This window comes from Strix uralensis, chromosome 11, assembly GCF_047716275.1.
Source record: "Strix uralensis isolate ZFMK-TIS-50842 chromosome 11, bStrUra1, whole genome shotgun sequence".
Taxonomy (NCBI): domain Eukaryota; kingdom Metazoa; phylum Chordata; class Aves; order Strigiformes; family Strigidae; genus Strix; species Strix uralensis.
In genome coordinates, this window is record NC_133982.1 from 20,344,684 (window position 1) to 20,369,824 (window position 25,141).

General features: G+C 45.6%; 1 protein-coding gene across 2 annotated transcripts in view; it reads right to left on the minus strand.

Annotated features, from left to right (window-relative positions):
• Window positions 1–429: 429 nt before the first annotated feature.
• MEX3B (mex-3 RNA binding family member B) overlaps window positions 430–25,141 on the minus strand; it is a 38,534-nt gene continuing 13,822 nt past the window's right edge. Inside the window, exons 2-3 of one of the 2 annotated variants that reach the window (XM_074880734.1) lie at window positions 2,832–3,074; window positions 430–1,881 (exon numbers count right to left, since the gene is read on the minus strand). In XM_074880734.1, the coding sequence (XP_074736835.1) occupies window positions 455–1,881; window positions 2,832–3,072 (1,668 nt within the window). In that variant the 5' untranslated portion in view covers window positions 3,073–3,074 and the 3' untranslated portion in view covers window positions 430–454. Of the gene's footprint in view, window positions 1,882–2,831; window positions 4,067–25,141 lie in introns of those variants that run through there. The other variant, XM_074880733.1, reaches the window with a different exon arrangement.

The following is a 25,141-nucleotide window of genomic DNA, read 5'->3' on the forward strand; positions in this document are numbered from 1 at the left end:
TGCAGTATCATGGTTTTCACAGGAACTTCTTGCCCTTTCAAGAACATTCAGAAAAGTATCCACCCATAGATTTAATTATTTCGTAATAAGCATCCTAGGAACTACCAGCACGTTTTACTAACAGTCCACACACCATTGTCATCATCATAAGCATCTTCTACTTTCAATATTTTTTTTCTGTTTTTTTTTTGTTTGTTTGTTTTTAAAAAAAGGGGGAGTTTTGGAAGCTTCGTATTAAAGTACAGTGTAAAAACTAGCCTAGCACTAGAATGGAGTCGCCCGTTATTATTTATAGCATGCACCCGCTGTCACCACCACACCACCCCCCAGCCCTCCCCGGGGCCGCGGCGCGCTCCCAGCCCGCACCCCCCGGCGGGCCCCGGCCCCGGCGCCCCCGGCCCTGCCCCGGCCGCCGCTCCCCCGGCCCGGCCCGCCCCGGCGGCGGCGGCGGCCCTCAGGAGAAGATGCGGATGGCCTGGGTGACGGCGCTGTGGCAGACGGGGCACTGCGGCTCCGTCTTCTCGCAGATGCGGTTGGCGCACTCCATGCAGAAGAGGTTGTGGCCGCAGGGCACCAGCGCCGCGATCACCTCGCTCTCGAAGCACACCGAGCAGTCGCGGCTGCCCTTCCGCCGCACGCCGGACGACGAGCAGGAGGAGCTGGACGAGGAGCTGGAGGACGAGGAGGAGGAGGCGGACGAGTCGGAGGGCAGCCCCGGCAGGTGGGGGCCCAGCCCGTTGCCGTACAGCGGGTAGGAGCCGGCCAGCAGCCGCCCGCCCGGGTCGCTGCGCACCCGCCGCGCCAGCGGGTGCTCGGGCCCCGCCGCGCTGCCGTGCAGGGGCGGGGAGAGCCGCGCCGGGGGCGGGGCGCCGCCGCCCCGCCGGGGGCCGCTCACCAGCAGCGCCAGGTTGGCATTGGCGGGCGCGGCGCCCGGGAAGGCGGCGGCGGCGGCGGGCGAGGGCGCGGGCGAGGGGGGCGCGGCGGGGCCGCGCTCGAACTGCGGCCAGATGAGGGCGGCCCCGGGCGGCGGGGCCGGGGCCAGGTCGAAGCCGGGCGGCGAGTCGAAGGGCAGCTCGGAGCAGCAGTCCGGGGAGGAGAGGACGTCGCCGCCGCCGCCGCCGCCGCCGTACACGTAGCCGTTGGCGCTGTTGTTGTTGTTGTTGCCGTTGTGGGTGAAGCTCAGCGCCGGGCTCGGGGGGCTGTAGTCGGCCAGGCGGGCCCCGCCGCCCCCCCCGGCCGTGCCGCCCCCGAAGTAGGAGTCGGTGGAGGCGCTGCCCAGCGAGCTGGAGCTGTCGTTGCGGTAGTTGCAGAAGGGCTTGCGGCCCGGCGTGGGCGTGATGCTGGACGGCGTGGGCTTGCTCCACAGGCTGCCCGTGCCGTTCAGCTCGAAGCCCACGTCTGTGCCGTTGGCGTGGAAGTCGTTCTCATCCGTCAGCTCGATGATGCCGCCGGTGCGCATGGCGATGTGCGCCTCGATCTCCTCCCGGGCCCGGTCCACGTTCTCGGGCATGCCCGTCACCTCGAAGACGGGCTCCTTGTCCCGGCTCGGGGTCACGATGTAGGTGTGCGTCTGCTGCTGGATGCGCTTGATGGTGGCCCCCTTGGGCCCCACGACCAAGCCCACCACGCGATAAGGCACCCGCACCTGGATGGTGGTTTGGCCGGGCAGGTTCGGGGGGCCGGGCACGGCGCCGTTCAGGGCTGTGTTCTTGTTCCGCGAGGCCCGGATCATGGAGAAGTGCTCGGCCGCCGAGATGATCTCCCTGCGGGCCATGGCCACATCTTCCTTTCTGCCCGTCACAACAAAGAGCGGCTCCTCCCCGCGAACAGGGGTCTTGATGTAGGTGTTGGTCTTTGCCCGCAGAGCTTTGATTTTACAACCTGGGAACGAGATGCGGGAGATGGAGGGCGAAGGGGAGGGGGAGGAAGGGGGGGGGGGGGGGAGAACCGGTTACAACCCATTATTTGGGTGCAGCTAGGGAGGGGAAAAAAAACACACCCACACCCACCCGAAACCCACTGCCCCCTACCCCAGGTGATCGCTGGCATCTGGTCCAGGAGCCCCAGTCACAGTGTAAAGTAATGTCAGCCCACAGCCCTGGCACACACCCAAAGGTATCGCAAGTGGCCACCGACACCTCTGCCATGCAAACTGCCCCAAAACTACCAACATGCAGTTCACAGGAGCAGCAACAACAACAACAAAAAAAAGGAGCGTGCAGAAAAACCGCACGACCAGAAAAAAATAAAATTAAATAAAATAAAATGCAAGCAGCCCTAACAAACCAACGCACCCGCCAGTCCACATTCCTGCTCAGCACTTTCCTTTCGGAAAAATAAAATCAGTTCTTAAGAAGGTGAGGAGCAGTGGCTGTACCGAGTGAGCCACATTCCCCACTGCGGATGCTTTATTCCAATCCCATTGTTCCACTTCCCCACTCCATTTCTCTTCCTTAAAAATAATCCACGATTTCTAACTTCGGGGGTGAAAAAAACCCGAAACACCGAGGCTCCCATTTTCCTCCCGTTTCCTCTTGCAAATCTTAACTTTTGCAGCCGGAGGAAAGGCGCGATTTTTATTATTTTCGTGATTTTTTTTTTTTTTCTCCTCCCTTCCCCCGGCAGCTGAAAGTGCATCTCGAAACTGATGCATAACGCTCCTCGGAAACATCACGTCTGCTGCACTTTCTTTGTCTGGGGGAAGCCGGCACTGGCCACCACCGTACGGCTGCAGTTTTCCTGGGAATGGCCAGTGTCGCATCTGAGCCGCACGGCCGGCAGCGCGGAGGGGAGCCCCGCTCCCCCACACCCCCTCGCATGCAGTCACCCACCTTGTCTCCCCACTATCTCAGCGACATGCTCCGAGCTGGGCACCGGGACGCATTCAGTCATGTTCACGCTCTTTTTCCGAGGCTCGCTGTCGTAAATGGAGCCCGTCTCGTCGTTGTCCAGCCCCAGCAGGGAGAGCTGATCCAGGGCGATCTGAAGGGCTCTTTGGTCATCCAGGGTCTCTCCCCCTCCACCACCACCACCGCCGCCGCCGCCGCCGCCGCCGCTCCCGTTCCTCTCCATGTCTGCAAAAAGCGAGCTGGGCATAGTCCCTGTGTGTGTTGCACCCTCCTCCTGCACTCGGCTCAGTAGTAAAAGATCAGACACAAAGGAAAACCCAAGGCAGATGGCCAGCAGGAGAGAAGGAAAGGGAGGGTGGGCGACTGCTGGAGACCGGGGAGTTGTTGCCTTTTGCTTGTATATTTTGTATCTTTTTTGCTTTTTTTTTTTTTTCCTCCTCTCAGTGCAATCCGGTTTTTATAAGATGTTCTCAGGACCCCCCCCCACGGCTCCCCCCCCGAGGTTTTTTGGGGTTTTTTTTCCTTTTTTTTTTTTTTTTTTTTTGTCGGCTGGGGGTGGGGTGGGGGGGTGGGAAGAGGATAGCGAGAGGAGCTCCGATGGCTTCCCCCCCTCGAGTTCCTCGCCGGCCACAATGCCAAGCGACGGCAGCGTTTCTTTAAGGAGCCCCTCCCAGGCTCCACTCCACTCACTCAGCGTTTTTTTTTCCTCCTCTCCCCTCCTCTGTCTGAGGCACTGCTGCAGCCAGACGGCTCTGGAGAGGCGGGCGGAGGGAGCGGGGGGGCCGCGCCGGGCGCCGCAGCGTAAGCGGCGATCGCTGACAGCCCCGCGCCGCCGCCGCCATCGCTGCGCGCGCCCATTGGCCGGGCGCGGCGCGGAGGGGCCGGCGCTGACCCCCTCCCCCCCCCCCCCCCCCCCGCACCCCGGCCCGGCTCCGCTCTTTGTTGTCGGGTGCGGAACAATGCCGGAGCGCGGCGCTCGCTCGCGATCCCTCGGCCCGGCGTGCGCCTATTGTCCGCGGGCTGCCCGGCTCCTCGCCGCCCGTGTATGGCCCGCAGACCCCCGCTCCCCGAAAGCAGCCCCGCTCCCGGCCGCCGGCCCCCAGCGGAGCGCTGGGAGGGGGCGCACTGGGCTTTTTTGGGGTGGGTTTTGTTGGTTTTGGTTTGGTTTTTTTTCTTTTTTTTTCTAGCGGGCGGTGCGCGCCGAGACGGGCGGCTGCCGCGGCCCTTTGTGTGCCGCCTGCCGCTCGCCGGCCCCGGAGCCCCCGCGCCCCGCCTGCCGGGCGGCCAGCAGCCATCGGGGCCGCCCATCGGAGCGCCGCGGCCTTGCCGGGCTCCGCGCCCCGGGGCAGCCGCCCCTCACTGACCCTGCGGGCGGCGGCTGCAGCGACCGGCCCCCCCCGCCCCTCCCCGGGGGCCCGCCCGGCGCGCGGCCGGACCCCCGGGCGGCTCCCGCGCAGACCCGCCCGCTGCCGGCGCGCGCCCCGCGCCTGCGCGCCCCTCACCCCGCCCTGCGCACTGCGCCCGCGCGCCCGGGGCTGACGGGACCGCCCGGGCCCGGCGCCCTCAGGCAGCGGGAGGGGGCTCCGCGCCCCTCGCACGGCCGGTAACATGGGGACCCTCTCCTCAGGGCGTCCCCACCTCCGGCGGGACGGAGCCGCCCCCCTCGGGGGGACGCCGGGGGCCGTGTGGGCCCGGGGCCGGCGGCTGCCCACAGCCGCGGTCTCCTGAGCAGCGGGAAGGCAGCGGAGGCGCCTGCTGGTGCCTCCCGGACCGGCAGCACCCGGCGGGGGAGCCACGGCCCCGGGGGGGCTGTGGGCTCTGTGCATCCCGGGCACGGGGGAGGTGCCGGCAGTTACTCAAGTAACTCGGGCTTCAGGCTGCGCGGGCTGTGCCCTCCGCCCGCCGCGCTGCCCTGCGCGGGGACAGCCGGCAGCCACACCGCGAATCCTCCCCGCGCCCCGGCTCCCCTCACCCTGCAGCTTCAGCGCTTCTGTTTCGTAAGAGCCTGGAGGGGAAGAACGCATCACGCATAACTGCTCTAGCATAATTTCACCAACATCTTCATCCCCTTCGCTACAAAATAAATCACCCCTGCCTCTTCCTTGGACCCGGCACGACCAAATCACTTTCACCTTTCTGCCATCGCAGGGCCCCTCAACCAGTAAAAATAGATTTTTCATCAAGTCCCCTGTCACAAAAACCTTTAGTCTGGTGACTAGACATGACAGTGTCCTCACCGTTCTCATTAAAACACCACCATCGAATTTTATTTCTCCAGCCTTTCTCCATACATCTATAAGCACCCACATATACTTAGTCCTTGCCAGCTGTCAGGTACAAAAGACTGACTTTTTCTTACTTCAGAGAAATCAAATACTAAATAATTGTTTTCCAGTATCAAGTTTGACGGGGACAGACGTTTACAAGTGCACACAGATCTGTTTAGCCAGCTGCCTGTACAAACAAGTGTAACAAGTCACAGGTAATTGTTTACATGCAGTGTTTATTGCAAATTACTGTCACTTCCTCGGGATGTTTGCATGTTTTATAACAAAGCTCCAGTGGATTGTTTTCTAGCAAGGGTATACACTGGTGATGTGCTTTTGTAAGTGCTTAGCTTGCCCCATCAACTAAGAAAATTCTGTAGTTTCATATTTAAAAGTTTACTTGTTTTATAAATTTACACTTTACCTCCACAGGCAGCAGAGATGGTTTCCATAGGGGGTAAAGGAGACATTACTTATAGGTGCTCAAGGATCCAGAAGGCTCTTAACTATTTTCAGCACCGAGCATCTTTTATTTTTTTTTAAACAGAGAAAAAGCAGATGGACAGAACCTTTGACAGCAATAAAAATAATGCTCTTTAATATTAAATAAGATAAAAATGAAAGTCTGCTTCTTTGCAGTCTTCTTAACTCAAAGACTCTGAAACCTGTGTGACAGAAAATAACTGTACCCATTTACCAGATAGGGGCAGGACAGGACAGAGATGAGGGAAAGACACGTCAATATAGAGGGTTATTGTTGTTGGAAGTCCAACAGTGAGGGTCATAAATACTGAAATGCAAAGATATGAGGAGAGTGGTTGCATTGTGCTTGGATTTTACCTGGGCTTTGTTTATGCTCCTGACTTATCCCCTTTTTTCCTCCCTCCCCCTTCCCACCTCATCTTCTTGAACTCCGATTGTGTTTCTGGCCAAGACCATTGTACTGAACATGCATGTACCAAGGAGAAAAAGGAAAACAACTTATCTTCAGGTTTATGTTCCTCTATAGGAAAAATCTCAAAGCAAGATTCCCTGCAGATCTAGTTTTATTTTTTTAATGTTAAACTAGAAGGTCTAATTAAAAATGTTTAAAATGCATTTCAGAATAAGCATGATACTTTCCAGGGGCAGGGGGAGAAGGAGATGCATTTCTAGGAGACTAAGTGTGCACTGGTGTTTCAAGCCTCCCATGAATTCTGTGGAATTGTCCAACAGCTGGAGGACTATTGCTTTTTTACTATTTTAGAAAACACTTAAGAGCAAACTACAGGGAATAATAATAACAACAATAAAAAAGTTACACTGATGTACCTTAAAACACGCATGCACCAACAGCGCAGCCCCCCAGGGAACACAGTGTCTATGCAATAGTGTGCTCGTATGGCAACAAGCAATGCCTACAAGATTTATATGAATCTACTTAGTCCACAGAAGTCTTTCTTCAGAATAACTGAATCAGATCTAAATTAAAGTGTTACCTATCTACACAACACCTTTCATTCCACAAAACCTTGAAACATATGCAGAATTATAGTAAACTCCATCTCTGGGAGAGAGACCAACCATCTACCTACCAATTCACAGCAACTTAACAAAAGCAGGAAGGGAGGATATATTACAGGCAAATACAGGACTCATTGCAGGAGGAGTGCAATTCTCAGTCCTTTTAGTTTCTCTCCGTTATCATTTCCCATTTGTGACAGAGGTAATAAAACTTCCTTCCTCCAACCTTTATTTAATTAAAGTGTAAGGTCTTTGGGGCAGTGAGCTTACTGTGTGTATATATACAGCACCTACCATGAAGAGGTCATGAATTAATCTGAGGCCTTTAAATGCTACTCTAAATACAAAGCATTAGCAATAATAAGAATAGGATATAATTTTCATTTAGAATAGATGAGACCTCTATTTTCACTGTATCATCACCAAGAATAAATTACATGCATCTCAGGGAATAACTAAATTAAGGGTCAAGGAGAAGTATTTCATACCAGAGACTGGCAACTCCACTCCACCTCATTGTTTACACGTAAGGACACTGCTGCCTACTGTTACAGCATTTACTGTAAAATTCTTATTTGCCATAATCTTACAAAATAATGTCCCAAATCCTACAGGCCAGATCATCCACAAGAGTAGGAGTACAGTTTATTCTGAGACAGCGCATGTGATTACTGTGATAACGTACCCAAATTAACCTTTTGCATGTGCAATAAACTGCAATTAGCAATCTGCAGAGAAATGACAAGTTCCTTCGTTTCCTGTAATATGTAGCAATATACAAGCCAGATTTCCTATTGAATCCCATATTAACCTACATTCAGTGGCAGTGAAATCTCACAGCACCGTGTCAGAATTTATCATCTTTCAGTGATGTTAGCTCCACCTCTTGACAATTCTAGACAAATGTTTATAAACAACTTGTCCAGAATCTGAACAACTGCAGCTGAAAATGTTTATCATTTTTCCACCAGTTGTTCCAACCACTTTGGATGCTTTATACTAAGGGATGCGCAGAGCTCTCAAAACAGTATGGCTGTGTTAATAAATGACAAGAAATAAAATGGAGATGGAGTAGTGAGTGGCTTTGTGATACCTCTCTGAGGTGGAAGGAGGCTCAGGGGTAGGGAAGCTGCAGAAGTGCCTTTTCCCCTGGTGATAAGGAATGTCACATCAAAAAATACAAACAGGGAGATGATGTTGATGATTTTCCCTACATGTGCTTTCATCCCCGTAATTCTACACCTCTCCCTGTTAAAGAATTAATTTGCAAAATATTTTTTTAAAAACAAAGATCTTCTGGGACAACTTGTGAAGAACAATTTCGCCACAAACCAGAAAAAGTCTCAGACCTCTAAGAGCCACAGTCAGTCTTTGAAAGTGTTGATACAGTACTGTAAACTCATACCAGTTGCTAATGGCTTTACTAAACTAAAATGCTTGTTTCCAGTATATGAAAACAAAAAATATTTTTGTAACAGGCATCACATACTGTACTTTCTGCATATGCACTTGCTATTAGTTTGACATGAGTGATTAGTGTGTGCATGTGTGTAGGGGATGAACTGCCTTATAAGAATGCAGTTCTGTTTAACATGACTGATGGAAGGTGATTCAAAAAGCATAAAGATGCCTTTATAATAAATCAGAACTAACCAGCCAGATCATCTGCCCCTTTTAAAACTCTCCACCTGGATTGTGAGTGGCCTCCTTCATTTATCTATCGTTCCATTCTGCCTCTCGCTTACGAACAAGGGTTATCGCACAGTCTATCTGAATTAAATGACGTTTAACAACCATGCCGACCAGAGTTCGAAAATGAAAATCACTTCTGCCTTTCCTCTGCTCTCACATTATGCGTTTAGAGTCCAGCCTTCCAGGCTCCTCCTGTGTGCAGCGCTCTCAGTGGAGTGCTCCTCTGTGCGCGGCTGCGGGATTGGAGCTCTTTGTTACCATGGCCCTTGGGCCAGTATTCAGTTTGTGATGCAGCACTGGCGTCTCAAGTCTGTAAAGCACCTATCGCACTTGTGGGCACTGTCTATTAAACAGTGGCTAGAGTAAAAAAAAAAAAAAACCAACAATTTATATCTGTATGTTTAGACTAAGCTAGATAACTCATAGATCTGTGAGGTAGCTCATAACCTTGAGTCTTTTTTCATCAGTTTTAATCTCTGAAATAGTAAATTGTAATTAAATTTTAATTTAATTTTAATCTCTGAAATAGTAAATTATAATTAATTTTTAATTTAATTTTAATCTCTGAAATAGTTAATTATAATTATGGTCATAAAACATGTACAACCTTTGCTTCCTTTCTCCTCCATCCCTCCCCCTCTACTCTGTGCTGCTACAAGAAGGAAGAGAAAATAACTGTCCCTTTAATGCTAATTGCTTGTAAACTCCTTTGTACAGAGACTATGTTTATATACAATGCTTAGGCAAAATCTAGGCACAAATGCAATACTCATAATAAATGAGTGAATAATGTATCCCTGACCATAATCCCAGCGCTCTCCAATAAAAGAGTATCTAATTCCTGTCACAGAATTGCCTTGTAGGTTGAAGTTCAGCATATAAATACACGTAGGAAAAGATTAGATTTTAATTGATAAGTATTAATCATCATTCATTGCTGTCTCTGCAGGAAGCACAATGTTAAAACATCTAGTTAATATACTGTATAATGGATAACCTTGAGGCAGAAACTCTTGCATCTGTCTCTATCCAAGAAAAAATGTCAACATCAGCCTTTGTTGTAGCAAAATACCCTGACATCTGAATGGAGTTGCTGCTGCTGGAAAATTGACTGTCTCCAAGTGCAATCCTTCCTAACCTGGGTCTGGTGCTTAACCTAGAGATGAGGTCAAATTAAAAATCTTTATCTGCGCACACCTATACTTTGGAACGTTTGAAATCTGGTCCAGGTCAGAACACTGTGTTTGTGGTGCATCTCCGCTCTGAACAAACACATTTCTCATGTGATGCTCTCACTGCAACCACAAAGCATTAGCACTCACAAGAGCATCATTGAAGATACTCGGGCTGTTCATTGAGAACAAAGCCATTAATGATTAATGCTATGGTAGGAGAAAATGTAGCAGTATTTCTTGGCAGCTGAAATGTGGCAACGTCTGTCCTACGTGCAAAAGACTCACGAATACCTTTAGCTCTTCTTACATAAGACGGTTCTTATTAGCTCTGTGGGAAGAAGAATCAAACAAATCCCCCAAATTAAAGGGAAGTGAAGGAGATTTTTACATCTAAAACTGGATATATACAATACATCTCTCTCTGACTGACCCAGCAGATGCAGAGATGCATTTATGTATCACAGACATTACTGTCCCAGCAGATGCTGCAAAGTTGTCACTGACACAGACGCTTACTGTCCCCACAGATCTGTATTTTGGGAGAGAATTTTCGTACCACAGACACTACTGTCCCTACAGAACCACATCTGCTGGCAGAGTTATTGTTTCACATACTCTTCTGCCTCCAGCAGATGTGAGAGACTGCCAGGACGACAGGCATTTCTGTCACAGCAAATCTCCATCTACGGGGAATTAAATTGCAGCTTAAACTACTGTTCTTCCTGAGCCCTTAGTGTGGACAATACTGACAGGGAGGAAGCAACATAAACCAATGAAAAGATAATGCTGGGCACCTAGAACATCACCATTAACTCTGCCTAAATATGGCACTTGGCAGTGCTGTGTTTGGGGATGTGTCAGGAGGAGAAAAAGAATTATTTGTGCCCTCCTACCACCCCGCCTTTAACAAGTATTCATTCTGAGAAACATTCGAAGGAAAAAGTGTCTGATGCCACTTTCATGTAACAGATCCAGGAAAGCGCAAGTCATTCATGACTACCAAGCTGACAACCTTAATGCCCTGCTACAGGGACCAAGCGCATGTGCTAGGTCATTTTCAGCTTGCTTTTGAACACACACCTCCAGTTTTGCTGGAGGCCTTTTGCATTAAAAGCTTCAGAGTTTCCAGTTTATTAACACCAGAAGATTTGATCCCCAGTTCTAGAGGGCCAAAAGCAGAAATAAAGGGGAGGGGTTTTTTTTAATCCCTTTAATTTGGGCCTTCATCTTTTGAGACCCCGCATCATCTCCTCTCAAATTCAGGGTTCCACAGCAGCAGCAGTCACAGGGAGTTTCACTCCTCTGCAGCTGCCCTGCCAAGTAGCACCTTTCCAAACATGAGGAAGAAAATCTTGGGCCTGTGCTAAGACATGACTATGGCTAGACCTTCCCTCTGGAGTGAACTCGGCCTAAGGCCCATACCAGAGCATGTACTTACATATAAGTAATATGTATGGTATGTGAGCCTGGACTTGAGAGCTGTCTTGGGCCTTTGTTTGCCTGACTGAGTAGATGTATCCTTTATGTTTTGGTACCAGAGAGAGAAAACCTCCCCTGGTAATTCTGCAGTAATGTAAACCCTACTTGAAGAAACACCATCTAACTTTGGAATTCCCCTGTGGGGAGTCTGGGCATTTATCTTTATCTGAAGCATCAAGAGCTGTCCATTGGCAAAGTCAGGACACACAAATTCCCAGAGTAATAATCTGATACAGCACAGCAAAACCTATACCCTTGGAGCAGATTGTGGGAAAGCATCGAGATTTTGGTTCCTCTGCCAAAGCAAACAAGATGTTTCAAGCCCCATCATCTGCTCTGCAGTTCACACCCTTCCAGTGCTATCTTTTTCAGATGCCATGCCACACTGGTTAGTGGCAATGGTGTTGTCATGTGTGACTCATTCCATTTTACTGGAAATTAGAAAACCACATGCTGCACTGAAGAACTGCTTATTTATGTAGTCATATCATCTCAGAGAGCACTCCTCCTGCCATTATTTGTATACAGATTCTTTCATCTAGAATTTTGGAAATACAGCTCTTTACCAGAGTTCATTCAGAGGACAGATTAATCAATAGTACATTGCTCTTTCCAGGGCCCGTTAAGCCCTTCGTAGTTGCCAGTGCCATCCTGGAAAAGCAAATGGTATTTTAGAAGAGAGTAGCTTCGTCATTACAGGATGTGTGGGAAGCAAAACAGAACAGATAGCAGTGGAATTGGAGTTGTGTTAGCAGAAGAGTCTGTCACGTATTTATCTGAGCTTTGGGCAGGTGAATTTCACCCACAAGGAAAAACATAGACTACTTTTGTCTGTTTTTTTAATTGAGTACCTTTATAAAGCCTCGTCAAATATTTCCTGAACACCTCACAATGCTACATTTACTGTAGTGATTAATGCTCAGTATGAGTGATGAACTGGCATATTCAGGACAACAAAAAAAACGCTAAGAGATGTCACAGTGTATTCCTTCTGTGGAATAAGAATTACTGGATAAAAACATTAATGCTTTTAAACAACATTTTATGGCGACAACAAATCAAGCTGGCTAAACTTTGTGTTCTGAAGCACAGGTCTGGAATTACATGTGTTTCAAAGAACTTGGATTTCCTAGATTATGAGTTTTTCTAGCCTTTATAAAATTAGTGTTACTAAAACAGCAGCACTAGGATCAAAAGTCAGATTTGATTGTGTGTTGACAGGCAAAGGCTGACCTCTACAAATTCCTAAACTAAGAGATTGCATTACCCTCTACAGATACAGATAAATCCAGTCTTATCTTTAGATGAAGAAACTGTTAAGAAGATTCAGGCACCACACATTTATGAAGAAAGAAAATAGAAATGTGAGCCATTCTTTTTTAAAGGTTAGCATAGCTTAAACATTCCTGAAAATATTTATTGTCATAACAGACTAGACCTGCTGAAATGTTCTCGCCTAGGATTTGGTCTTTGACATTCTCAGCAATCCTGTTGACTTCAGCTATATCACATGGCTGCCACGGAAAGCAGAATTCAGCAAGGAGAAGGAAAAGACACAAAGTATTTAAAGACCATTTGGAAAAAGACGTTTGCTTTCAATGTTACTGACTATCCCTCAGGACCCAAATTAGAGTTCTGTTATATTTTAAAGCATTGCTTTCAAGCTTGCTGGAAGTGTCAGACAATTTGAATAGATCTCCATTTTAATTTCCAATCTAGCAATATGGAACAGCTGCCATAACTTTGTGCAACGTGGCAAATTCGACATCCTCATTCCTCAAATGGCAATCATCGAGAAGGGACGCTGAAAAAAGCATAATATGCTTCCACTTTTATTGCCTTTTAGTAACTCCCAGTCAAAATTGTACTTCAGATAAAGAACCCAAACCCTCAATTGTACTTTTAACTTGCACTGTCTACAACAGGAAGCAAAGGTGTTGGGTGAAAGTTGATGGGATTTCTAGAACTATTTCTCCTACTTTCAGCCCGTGAGCTGGAGGTTAGTTTACATCCTTCTGGCTTATGTGTCACGCTCAGTGTTAAAGGCTCCAAGTCAGGACTTCCCCCACAGCTGCACTGGGAAGATATAATGGAACAAGCCCCAGCTCAGCCTCACCAAATCTGCCTTGTCAAAGCCTTACGACTTCCACAGCTCTGGCAGCCAGGGGTGAGAGCATGAACTGAACTGTGTCACCCTCATGCTCTTCCTGCTTCCTAGCAAAAAGCAAATGTTGAAAGGAAGATGGAAATAACAATTATTGTGTTCTTAATTTTTTGTATTTCAGACCACATTAACTCAAGAGGGAGAACTGAATCCAGAGGAAAAGCACTTTGGGATTCAGATGAAAAGCCTTAGTTTGCACTGTGCCCCATTCTGGGACTGTCTAAGACAAGGACAAAGGCAGTTCAACCATATTCAAGGGAATTTGGGTATATGAGATGAGGTACATTTCTGAGCACAGCCCCATGTTACATGTAGTTTGAGAGGGATTATCTGTTTTTTTAGAGTGCTGTGGTGTTGATGAGTTGGTCCTATTACAGGAACGATGTCCCATCTAGCACACATTTTGTATTCATTCACAGATTATATATTGTGTGCGCTTAGATAAGCTACCTCCCACTCTTCTCCTTAATTCTGAATAGAAAACTCAAAGGAGTTTTGAGACCTATCACCACACATCAGGATGTCACCAGTGCACCAAATAAGAAGAAGAAACGGAAACATCCAGCAGGGATACTGTTGCTCCAGGATGGACTGTTTGTTTCTGTACAAATAAAACACAATTTAAAAGTCTCTTGCGTGGCTGATTTCAATTGCTAAATTAACATCTCTGTTCTCACTTCTGCAACACTTCTTTACTACTGAGTTTGTGGTTTCTTGCCTTCCACATGATACAACCAGCTTCCGACCCTGAGATTCCTCCCTTCCATAGTCTACATTTCTCATGAAACTCAATCTCCAAGCATGAAACCAACTCTCACTAATCCGTTTTCTGTTATCAATATACTAACAGGTACATTTATATATTGGGGAGGACACACATCAGGGTAGCATGGATGCCTCTTACTTGAGTTTGCCTCTAGCAGTTGCGATTTGAAACACAGAAAGCAGAACAGAAATATTAAGGTCAGCATTTTCCAAATGGACTCCAACTTGGGATGGCTAACTTGATATCATTTCCAGTCAATAAGAATAATTTCTTCACAAAATTGGATTCCATCCTACCTTCTACCACACAGTCAACTTAGATCCCAAGGGAACAGGTTAAGAGCAATAGATAATACACGAAGGCAAATAGGGCAGGTTAACTACATTTCACCTCTGTCCTGGAGTGGTTGGACATGGCTGCATGGGGCTGTAAGCACGCTGCAAGCTCATGTGATCACCTCCAACATCTATTTATATCACATTGCATCTTCTTTCATTAATGGAGACCGTAAGTATTACTTTGAGACAAAAAATAAATTATGTAAAGAAGTAAATATCAGTCAAGCTGCAGTAAAGTGAAACCAAGACTCATTCACCACTGAAGATGGAAGCTTTCTGTTTTGGAAGTTTGGCTCTGTATGCCTAAGCCTTCCTCCACGTGCAGGAGGACTACAGCTCCCTGAGCTCGAAGGGAATCTGTTCAACCTGACTCAGAGACAGATCTCCTCTGCCCAGCTCCTCTGGGCTACGCTAATTCTGCTTCTGGAAAGGGCCCAGTACTACTCCCTCCCTTACCTTCACTACAATTCCTGCCAGTGTAGCTTGTGGACACTGGTGGCACAAATACATTAACTTCACCTGGCAGTGAGTGATTCTCTTGCAGCCTGAGCGCATGCCAAGAAGAGCCTGATCTGCTCAAAAAATTATAAGCCGTGCAGTTATTTGCACTGAAACCCCTGCAGAAACAGCCCTCCCCCACTTCCTTCTCTGCTAGCTTGCTCTAACAGCAGGCAGACATAAGTGAAAGGAAAAACAATGAGAAAGGAAACTTGGGAGGGACAGGTTAGAAGCAGAAGGAAGAAGCAAAAGGTCTGACTCTGCAGACCGTATTCATGATGAAAAGCACTGCACAAATAACCTAATTGCGTTCAGTGGGACTGCCGGGCTGAGTAAAAGTGCTACAAGTGCAAGCAACAATTGCAGAGGCAGGAAACAAGTAGGAAAAGAAAGAAAAAGGAAGCCCCACATGAATCGGACACCTGCACAGAGGAGAGCAGTCTCATACACCCCAGGAAAAACACATCAACCAACATGCTAACTGCCTTTGAGTTATTGCAGAAATATTTATAGAGCCTTTCCCAACCTCTGCCTCGCTTCCTGGCAGGCAACACCACAGAAAGAATCTTTACCACTGGCATCCCCTTCTTCCGCCAAACAAAAATTCAGTCCCTTCCCAAAAGCACAACAAAAGCAGTAAAAGAGACCAGCCAGGCTGCAGGAGTGGTTTGGTCATTACCTGGGGAAGGATGAATGTCCACCTAGGCAGCCAGGGACATACTCATAGGAGATGGACTAACTACCCTCACAGGAGGGAGAGTGGACATCTCTTCCTGCGTGATGAGTTGGGGGAACAGCAACAGCATTGATTCTGCACAGATTGCTCTTGGCAAGGAATAACACAGGGGCCAAGGAAGCGATGGTTTCCACTGAAACCCCTAGTCTCTTCCAGATGGTCACTTCTTTCCTTTCTTTACAAAGCACGATGAAACACTGAAATGAATTGGATGTCCAGTAACTGTATTGCTCCTTTTCCAGTGAGCCCTTTCAGGAATTCTCAAAACAGCTTCTATGACAGAGCAATTCTAAGTTTATAAATCATTAAAATAATGCATTTATTTATCAAAAGCTGTCCTCCAAAAATGAAACACTAGAGAGCAATCCAATCATTCCAATGAATACATGCATTTGAATTCTCAGGGCTCATACTAATTGGCACTTTTCAAAATGTTTCCAGTTAGGTTTGTCCATAAGCTTGAAAAAGAAAATAAAAATATGCCTCTCTGAGATCGGCTGATGTTTGTGAAACAGAACTATTAAATCAGTGAAACCAGGGACTGAATTCAAAGCAATGATGGTTTGAGATCATACATTAAAGATGACAGGATCTTTCTAAATCACCTCAAACATGAAAGACTTGCAGTACTAACTTACAGACTTATCTGAAAAACACACACTACCACCTACTGGCAATTATTCATATATGTTATTTACATACTGATAAGTGGTAACAATATGTGCACGTTCGATTTGCATGAACTTTCCTAGGACAAAGATCAAGCTTTGTCTTTACAATTACCAGTCTTTTATTTGAAAAAAAATATATTGCTGTGCATGTAGTTCCCACGATGTGTGACCAGTTTATTTTCTTATTTTCAATAAGAACTTAAGCCATAATAGCTGTTCATTTAAATACTTTTCATTTTCAGGTAGTTGCATTTGTCAGTGAATGACTTTAACGTAAGAATGGGGGTTCTTTTGCTCAGCCATAGAAGGCTGGTAACGTGGCTTACAGATCTTGCCATTTTATACCCACTGTTCTGGAAAGTGGGCATAAATTATAATGGTGGTGTGGGACCAGGGAGAAGAATTTGGGCAAGTGCTGCTCCTAGGTACGACCTCTCTCCTGGACCAGTCACACAGAAGCCTCTGAAAAGGAGAGCCATGGCTGGATAGAGGAGATAACACCAGGGAGCGATCACACTCCGAAACATCTCTTCCTCGAGTGATTCCTTGCCTTTTGTTGCAGATCTCACGTTCTTGCCCTAAGGTTCATGGCGATGCCATAGAAACATCTCCGAGGTAAAAGTGCTGTGATGTATGTGCCAGAAAGTAGTGTTAATAAAAGGGTTACATGTGAATACCACAAACATCATCTTTGCTGAGCTTGGGTGACGTTTTCCAGCCTGCATGCTTTTTCTGGAGACCTTTGCCTGCTGACAAAAATCTGATTGCTAATGTGGTGCTGGGGTGGAATATGCCTAGTTTTGGCCTATATATGACTTACACTAGTCAAAATACAAGTCGATGCTAGGACTATGTCAACAAGGCCTGCAGCATGACTGAGTCCTTACTTGTGAAAGGAAACGTGTCAGGAAAGCTGGGACTGACCCTACTGAGTCACTCTATGACCTGCAGTGCACTCAAACTCAGTCCTGGTGCTGCAGTACAGCTACTGCCATTTCCTCTGTGAGATCCCCTTCCAGAGAGGATTTTGGTACGTGGGTGGTAATGTCAGAAAGATTGGCTGGTCCTGATGTAAAGGCTCACTGAAGGCCAAAGACTGAGATTGTGAAGAATCACCCCTGCAGTTCTACGGGGGCACCTGCCCACATGACACGGAGTTAAACCTAAGACAATGTCCATACAAAAGTCAAACCAGCAACAGTAGAAGCTGATTGCCAGGTATTGTAGCCCTGCAGGAAAACAACCTTTTCAGTGCCTTATAAATAAAACATTCTATCCAACAATGGCATTGTATGTATATAAATAAAAAAATATTTAAAACTCATATATTTCCATTACATAAAACCTGATATATTTATAATTAATCAAATTTATAGTTTAATTATTATATTTTTTACCTGAGTCGATTTTCAAAATATTTTTTCTGTTACTTGTATCTTAATTAAACACAAGGTTTCCTGCTGGCAAGTATCAGACTAGCTCAAGACAGGCCTTCAGATATGCTATGCTAATGCCTGACACTCAGGAACAGACACTTTTCGTTCTCTTCAATATGTGCATTACAAGTAGTATTTTAATTGGGCTCCCAATTCAGAAGGCTGGAATGAGCCTGTGAGTCATTTTTACAAGTTGACTCACATGCTGCAAAACTGAAGAATCTGATGCGGAGGAAAAAAAAAAAAAAAAAGCAGAGGGTGGATTTCTGCACATCACTGTCACTGGGGAAAAGGGTGAGTTTTTCCCCAGTACCCAGCTGCAGCAGCACAGTGCGTTCAGCAAGTGCATTCTTAGATGAGGGTTTTTTGTCTGTAACCGTTGAAGAAAGGATGATCTTAGAAGGCTTTTGTTTCATGAGAGCTGTGATTAAGAAATTACATAAAGTATTGTAATTTTGAGATTCTTTTCCCTTCAGAAAAGGGACCAGTCCTAGCATCACAGGATGCCCTGTTTCAATGTGTTTCAGTGATCAAATTTCAGCAGTTCCATTTCAAGACTGGTTAACATATCAACAATAGGGAGAGGGATCCTCCTCTCCCTTAGGTGCCAACCCTGCAGACTCAAATTGGAGAGAGTCAGATTAAGTTCTTTTCTCCTTGCACATCATCACTGAGGAAATGTCCCACAGCTCCCACTATACCCATGTGAAAACCCTGTTGTCTTTCTATTGTACTGTCTGCATTGTCTGTGCAACCCCAGAGCCTCAAACTATTTGCATGGGTACAAGGAATGGGAACTCAGTCAAAACAAAGCAAGTGGAATCAAATTCTATCCTTCTCTTTTTGCTGTGTTAGCTTCAAACAGTGGTAAAAACCATTTATTTACTGAAGCAAGTAAGTGTGAACTGCAATACACAGAAACTGCAAATATGCTGAGTAAAAAGGCTTTTTTGAACTGTCACTTTTCCTGATATAACCACATTTTAACATTTTTCTTTCCATATCCTTAGAGGAATCCATACAATACACAAATGAAAGGCAAATTCAGAGAAGACAGAAAATGTCAGGGTGTTTTTCATTGTCCTGAGGACAAATGCCAGGGCCCTTCTGGGACATTCAGAACATCTAGTCACTGTATCTTATTCAAGGGAAAAGCCATCTGTCAACAAACTAATCACTGGACAGATTCAGAGACAACTGAAAATAAAAAGCCAATACAAACGTGCAGATGAGGTTCCAGTCAGCAACTAGCCACAGAAAACAAACAAATCCCATCCACAAAGCCTGGCATTTGGGTCCAGCCATTTTTCACTGAAGTCAAAAGCAGGAGGTGAATAATGCAAAGTGATCTTCAAACATAAACTTTCAAATCAATCAACATGACTATGGAAAGACGGGCATGAAGCAAACCTGGATCCAAACCCTACCTACATAAGCCAGCAACAGCAGCAGAATGGAGCATGAACACAACTGAGCATGCTACCACATGTTATTAGGAGTAGTAAAAGCCCTGCTACTTTATATTTAAACATTCAATAATACTGGACAGTTTGATGCTCAGCTTCTGGCTGAAAGCAGCCTTCATTTTTGATTAGAAACACACTACGCCAAGGGAAGTACTCCAAGTGACTAATGTTCGTAGTGGCCAGGCTTCTATCACTAGTGAAAAGTGAAGAATCTGCCCCATGTGTAGGCTCAACACTCATATTTTTTTCATGAGTGTCTTCTATGACAAGGGACTTGATATGCGGACTGAGATCTTTGCCAGCCTTCCTCTTGAAAAATGAAAGCCCTCTCCTGGGTCACCACAAATACACTTTCCTCAAGCACAAAGCCACAAAGGAGAACCCTCTGCAGAGGAGTTCCTCAATGATGAGGCTCCGCAGTGGCTTCATTTTCTAAACCTCACTTCAGGATGTGCATGCAAATGGCAGGACTTCAACTGTTCTGATTCTGTACCAAATCTGCTTTCCTACTGGTGAAAAAATTGAACAGCACAGAGGAAAATCAGGGTATTTCAGAACATTAGTGTGGTATGTGAAATACACAATTGAGTTACACTTCAGTTTCAGCAACATGAAACATGAAAGAGTTCAGCTTAGCACTAGCCGAAATCAACCTGAAGGAGTCAGAGCTTCTGAGAGCTAAAATCATAATTGCTTCCTTAAAGGCATCACTTGAATAAAATTAAATGCATTTCTCCAAAAGCCTCACTAGCATAGCAACTGATTGGCCCTTGAGGATTCCTATAGATACTTGTCATTCAGCATGAAATCAGGTCAGCAGCTAAAATTAAACACCCACCTCTCCCCTTGCACCTCATGTGGAGTCATCGCTTTTAGTACCGCTCAGCCTCTGTCTCCCCAAATGGGTTCATTCTTACCACAAGCTTAAAGGATGTCTTATCAAGGAGCACTGATGGATACAGTCATTCCTGTTCCGAGATGAAACTGTTGGGAATCAGCCTTGCAGTCCCTTTGACTCCATCTGCATTGATTAGTTCTTGGGCAGCCTGCCAAGGCAGTGTGCTGCCTCTTACCCTCGCCACTGTTAATCTGCCTAAGCAAGGCCTGCAAGCCCTACATAAACTGCAATTTCTCTTCATTAGTGTGATTCTGCCTGCATGAATCTGATAACATATGGGATATTATCATAAAACAGCCTATTTTACCAATTCATTTTCTCTTTTATGAAGATTATGAATGTACTGCAAGTGCATTGGGCAGGATAAAACAGAGGAGTCTACTGTACAGTTTATCTTTGATTTAGTTTCTAAAATGGAGATAACCTTCCTTTTAAGTTCACATTTCCCAATAATCCTGTGCTAATATACTACAAAAACTGCTGACTCTCTCTCCCTGATTTCCTCTAGTTCATTATGGGGCTGATCCACACTACGTGTCACTTGCCTAAATTGAGACTTTAACGATGAACAGAGCTAGCAGATGCCACACAATGGAAAAATGGGAGGTACAGTAACTGTTTAGTCAACCCTAATCACTGCCACAGTCTGACTAAGCATGAACATTAAACATGATCACAGTTTGACTACGGATTATGTAATTCCAAACATGTGCTTTATGCCCCCTCGCTTCCTGCCTGTTTCAGATAACACAAGTCTGTTGGAACGGGCAGTTTCTGCACAGTTGAATGAGCGCTTTGTCTGGGAACGATATGGATGCAGGTAGACTCCTACCTACTTCTGAGATTTATTAATTAGCACTTGTCCCCATTTAATGAAGTCTGCGTGCCCTCTACTGGTACATGCATGCATTCCCAAGAACACCAACACTCCTAAACTGAATAGCCTTACATATAGAACTGCTGTTGCAAGCTCCTTGGACAGTGTGCATGCTTGTCCTGGCATGCTTCCACATGCAATATAGAATAAAATTAAGACCCCCATTTATTCTAAACCTCACAGCTGTTTTGTCCTTAAAACTGTTATGCCTCTGTTTTGAGGGCATTTTCTGCTAAAAGGTACCATTATAACTGCACGGCCTGTCTCTTTCAGAGGAGGTTTTGTACGCACTGATCCATTGAGGAGTTGGAGTAAGGGGATGTTGCAGAGGATGGAGAACACAGAAGCCTGAAGCAACTGTAGACTTGTTCTGAGCAGCTCCCAAGAAAAATAAAGTTCAGCTTTCCAGGATTAATCCATTATCAAAAGCTACACTAACTCCTGGCTAATCTGTATCAATTACTGAGTACAGACACATGCAGTAGAGGTCATTTTAATAAGCAGTTCACTCCTTAAATTGCTTCCACTGTCAAATCAAGTCAAGATTGCTAGGGATCATAACTAAGGGATCATTAGCTTAACCCATCTGACAGCCTTTTCTGCAGACCCTTCTAACTATTTATACTGCCAAACAACAATAGCAGCAGCAGACCCTAGAAGAATATGGAATGGCTCTTTTTAACAAGGAGAAATAAAATATAGCACAAACCACAGGACGGGCAGGGTGAAAGGGGCATCAAATGAAGACAAATATGCCCACATACTACCAGCTGGTGCCAGTGCCCTGAGAGAAGCTGACAGTTCCCTGCAGTTGGATGATTCCCAGGAGGAAGGGGACATGCCCAAGTACCACTCATACATGGTAGAAGAGCAGAGGAAAAAAAATATCTTGCCATGCCCTAGACCATGACAAATCCTGTGGAAAAAAACTTGAAAAAAGAATACTTTCATGTCTCACTAATGGCATTTGAAACAATAACAAAAAAAAAAAGGAAACAGCTGAGTGCATGGCTGACTCCCTGCCTTGGGAAGTGTGTTGGAGTGTACTGATCTGTTCCTGACAAGTGCACAGCATCACCGGCACAGGTAGCACTGTGAGAGTGTATGGAAAGGGTTAACCATTGCACATCAAAGAGAAGGTGCAGGCGTGAATGTAATTGAAAACTGGCTGGCCCAGGGCATATTAAGAGCTGTGTAAATTTTAAATGCTGCTCATCTACAAGACTCAACTCTGAGCGCTGATGCAGTGACCTATGCCAGCGAGGTTTGGTTGCAAGAGGAAGTTATTGCTTAGATGGATATCAAGGACTCCAATCTATTCTTTCCTTTCCTTTTAAACTGAGCAGAAGCTATTGCATCAGCATGTGAGTACAAACTGGAGTCTAACTGCTGCAGAAGACAGAAATGTCAAACAGCCTGTCAGGAATAGAAATCAGTTATTTTCAGTCCTGCCTAGATGAAAGTGTAGCACAAAATGACCTATAGTGGCATCTTCTCTACATTTCTGTGATTCCACTTCATTACTAAACTCCATTCTCACTGTGGTCTCATCCAGACTAGAAGAGGTCACATCCAAACATGGAAGCAAACACAACATTAAACACAATTTTATGCCCAATGTACTCCTATTTCAGCTCTGTTAAAGTATCATGATTCACCCTGGGGAAGGAAGGGGAGCCAAGAGACAGGTGTAGGCAGATTTTTTTCAGAAGTGCTAAAAAGCATGAGTTTCAAAGCAGAACCTGGCTGGAAAGGAGCGAGAAGGCTCACTAACCCACAGGTACTAATGCATTTTGAAACATGACCCATTCTACAGTCAGGGTACAGCAAATGTCTGCTCTGTGTTTCTAATAACCCCTGTGAGAGCAATATGGGACACTGTACAGTGCTGTTGCAAGTATGAGAAGCTGTAGGTGTAGATGAGCAGGAGATGGAGCCAGGTCAAACACTACAGGCCCAGCTTCCTGCCATACACACACACACGTACATTATTTTTCTAAGGATGCACACATGGTACTAGAGACACATTCTCAGTAGCAAGTATCTGTCTTTACATGCTCAAATTACCTTCCTATAGCTAATCCTGCTGGCTGATGACTGTTTGAGCTATGTGACTACCAGTGCTAGCAGTATCCCCAGCCACTCCACATTAATTACTGAACAGCAACAAACCAAACTGCATAAACAACTCATCTATGTCTAAAAACTTCATTCTGGTTGTACATCCTCAGTATTTGGTTGGACTGGGAGAGGACTAGATCATCTCCCTTTCCTCCTCCTCCTCGGAAGATACAAAGGAGACACAAGAGCTAGGAAAATGACTCTATTTTTATATAAATATATATTTATATATATAAAAATCCTGGGCAGATGGGAAAATTCTGCCTGACACCAGAAGCTTTTTTATATATATATATATATAAAATATATATAAATATATATATATATAAAAAATATATATAAATATATATATAAGAGGTGTTGGCCTCCATCAGAAACAAGATGCTGGCCCAGTAGTGGGGCAGAAGGGATGAGGAAGCAGTTGGCTCTGAGCAGCCTCAGTCCCTGCCTTTCTCTCGACACTGTCTGCAGGCACAGGTACTCTCCCTTGCTGAAAGTTGCCTTGCCCACTGGGTGGTAGCAGCATAGCTGTCAGACCAGGTTTCTGAACCAAACAGGTTAGCTTCCGGAGCCTGACCAGATGGGTTTCCCCATCTGGTCAGGATTAAAAACATGTTAGGTGGGTTTCCTGATTTCCTCCTACTATCCCTGAAGCTAAGTGCAAAGAAATAGCAGCTTTAGAAGAATGGGTTTAGGTAACTAATATCAGAGACATTATTACAACTTCCAGCCTATGAGGACATTAGCAAAGATCTTCAAAGAATAAGATCTTGAGGTGTAGTTGTGCAGAAGACTGAAGGAGGTGGTAGTGGGAGTCCAACAGACCTTGCTAGTTTGTGGTCCACCTTAGCTCCTCATTACTAATGCTCTATTCTGCTTAGCAGAATAGGGTGAACAGTTAAATCTTGGTTAATAGAAATAACCATGCTTCAGTTTTAAAGCAGAAAGATGTTTACCACTTTCCTGGATTCAGTTAGCGTCTGGGTATTCAACTTGTAAGATGAATGCTTATAAGGCTGCCTGCCAGGTCTATCTTCATTTCTCCTACATGTCCTGATCAAGCAGCGAAGAGTTATATAAGATTGGATTTTATTCTTTTAGTCAAAACAAGTATAGAAAAAAGTTCATTTCCTGTGAACAGATCTGGCTCACTCAGTGTCTTCTCATGCCTTAATCCTAAGCTTACAGTGACCTTAACGCTTGGCACTTGTTATTGCATGTATCCTTGCTACTAACCACCAGCAGCAACCACAGCATTCACAGCAGAATCAAAGCAAGTAAAACTTTTCTCTTGTTGGTATTTAAAAAAAGGAAATAGACTATTTCAAGATTTTAAGAGCAATTCCTGTACTCAGACAGATCTTAAAGTTTAAGTGAACTGGGAGTACTCACTAACAGTGACCCATTGATAAATCAAGAGAATGAAGTCCTGTTTCCATCCGAACAGCAGATAGCCTGCGCAGTACAAGTTCTCCCACTTCCACCTCAATTTTTTTCTGACGTCATGTCTAGGACTGAGAAAGTTGCTTAGTCTCCACTTCCATTCAATCATACTATTCTTGGAATTAGATTTGTGCCTTCAGGCCTCAACCTATTCAAGATTCAGTTGTATGAAGCATTCATAACGCGAGACAGTCCCTGCCCCAAAGAGCTTACCATATAAATAGCACTTTCTAAAAGCAAAGAGCACACAGTCAAGCTTTGCATTTCTGTATCAGACCATCCGCAAGGATGCTAATTATTGCCAGGATAAGTACAGTTTTATGACGTGAAAATCTTGTCTATTGGGAATCAAATCTCATATCCAGCAAAGCAGCCATCAGATGATAGTAACTAATTTTAGGCTACTTTTGACCTTTCAGAAAGTAAGGACTGCTCAAAAAGATGATTAAAATACTAAGTAAATTATGCAGAGAGTTGAATAGTCTGAAGAAAATGTAACTTCATTTAGTCTTGCATAATGCCTTTGGTAACACGGTTAGATTCTTTTGGCCCACAACAGTCAAATTTTCCACTGTAGTGTTAGGATGTAAGTTGGGCTGGTTATTGAGTAATAGAGAGGGCTTTCTTATTTGTGCAAACTTCTTAACCTTCAAGAGAACAAAGATTAATCAACAACATTGGAGAGGCTGTGGTCATGAGATCCAGTCATAAGATTTGTAGGGACTCCTGCAGGGGTTGCAATCCTTAAAACTGGTTTGGAAT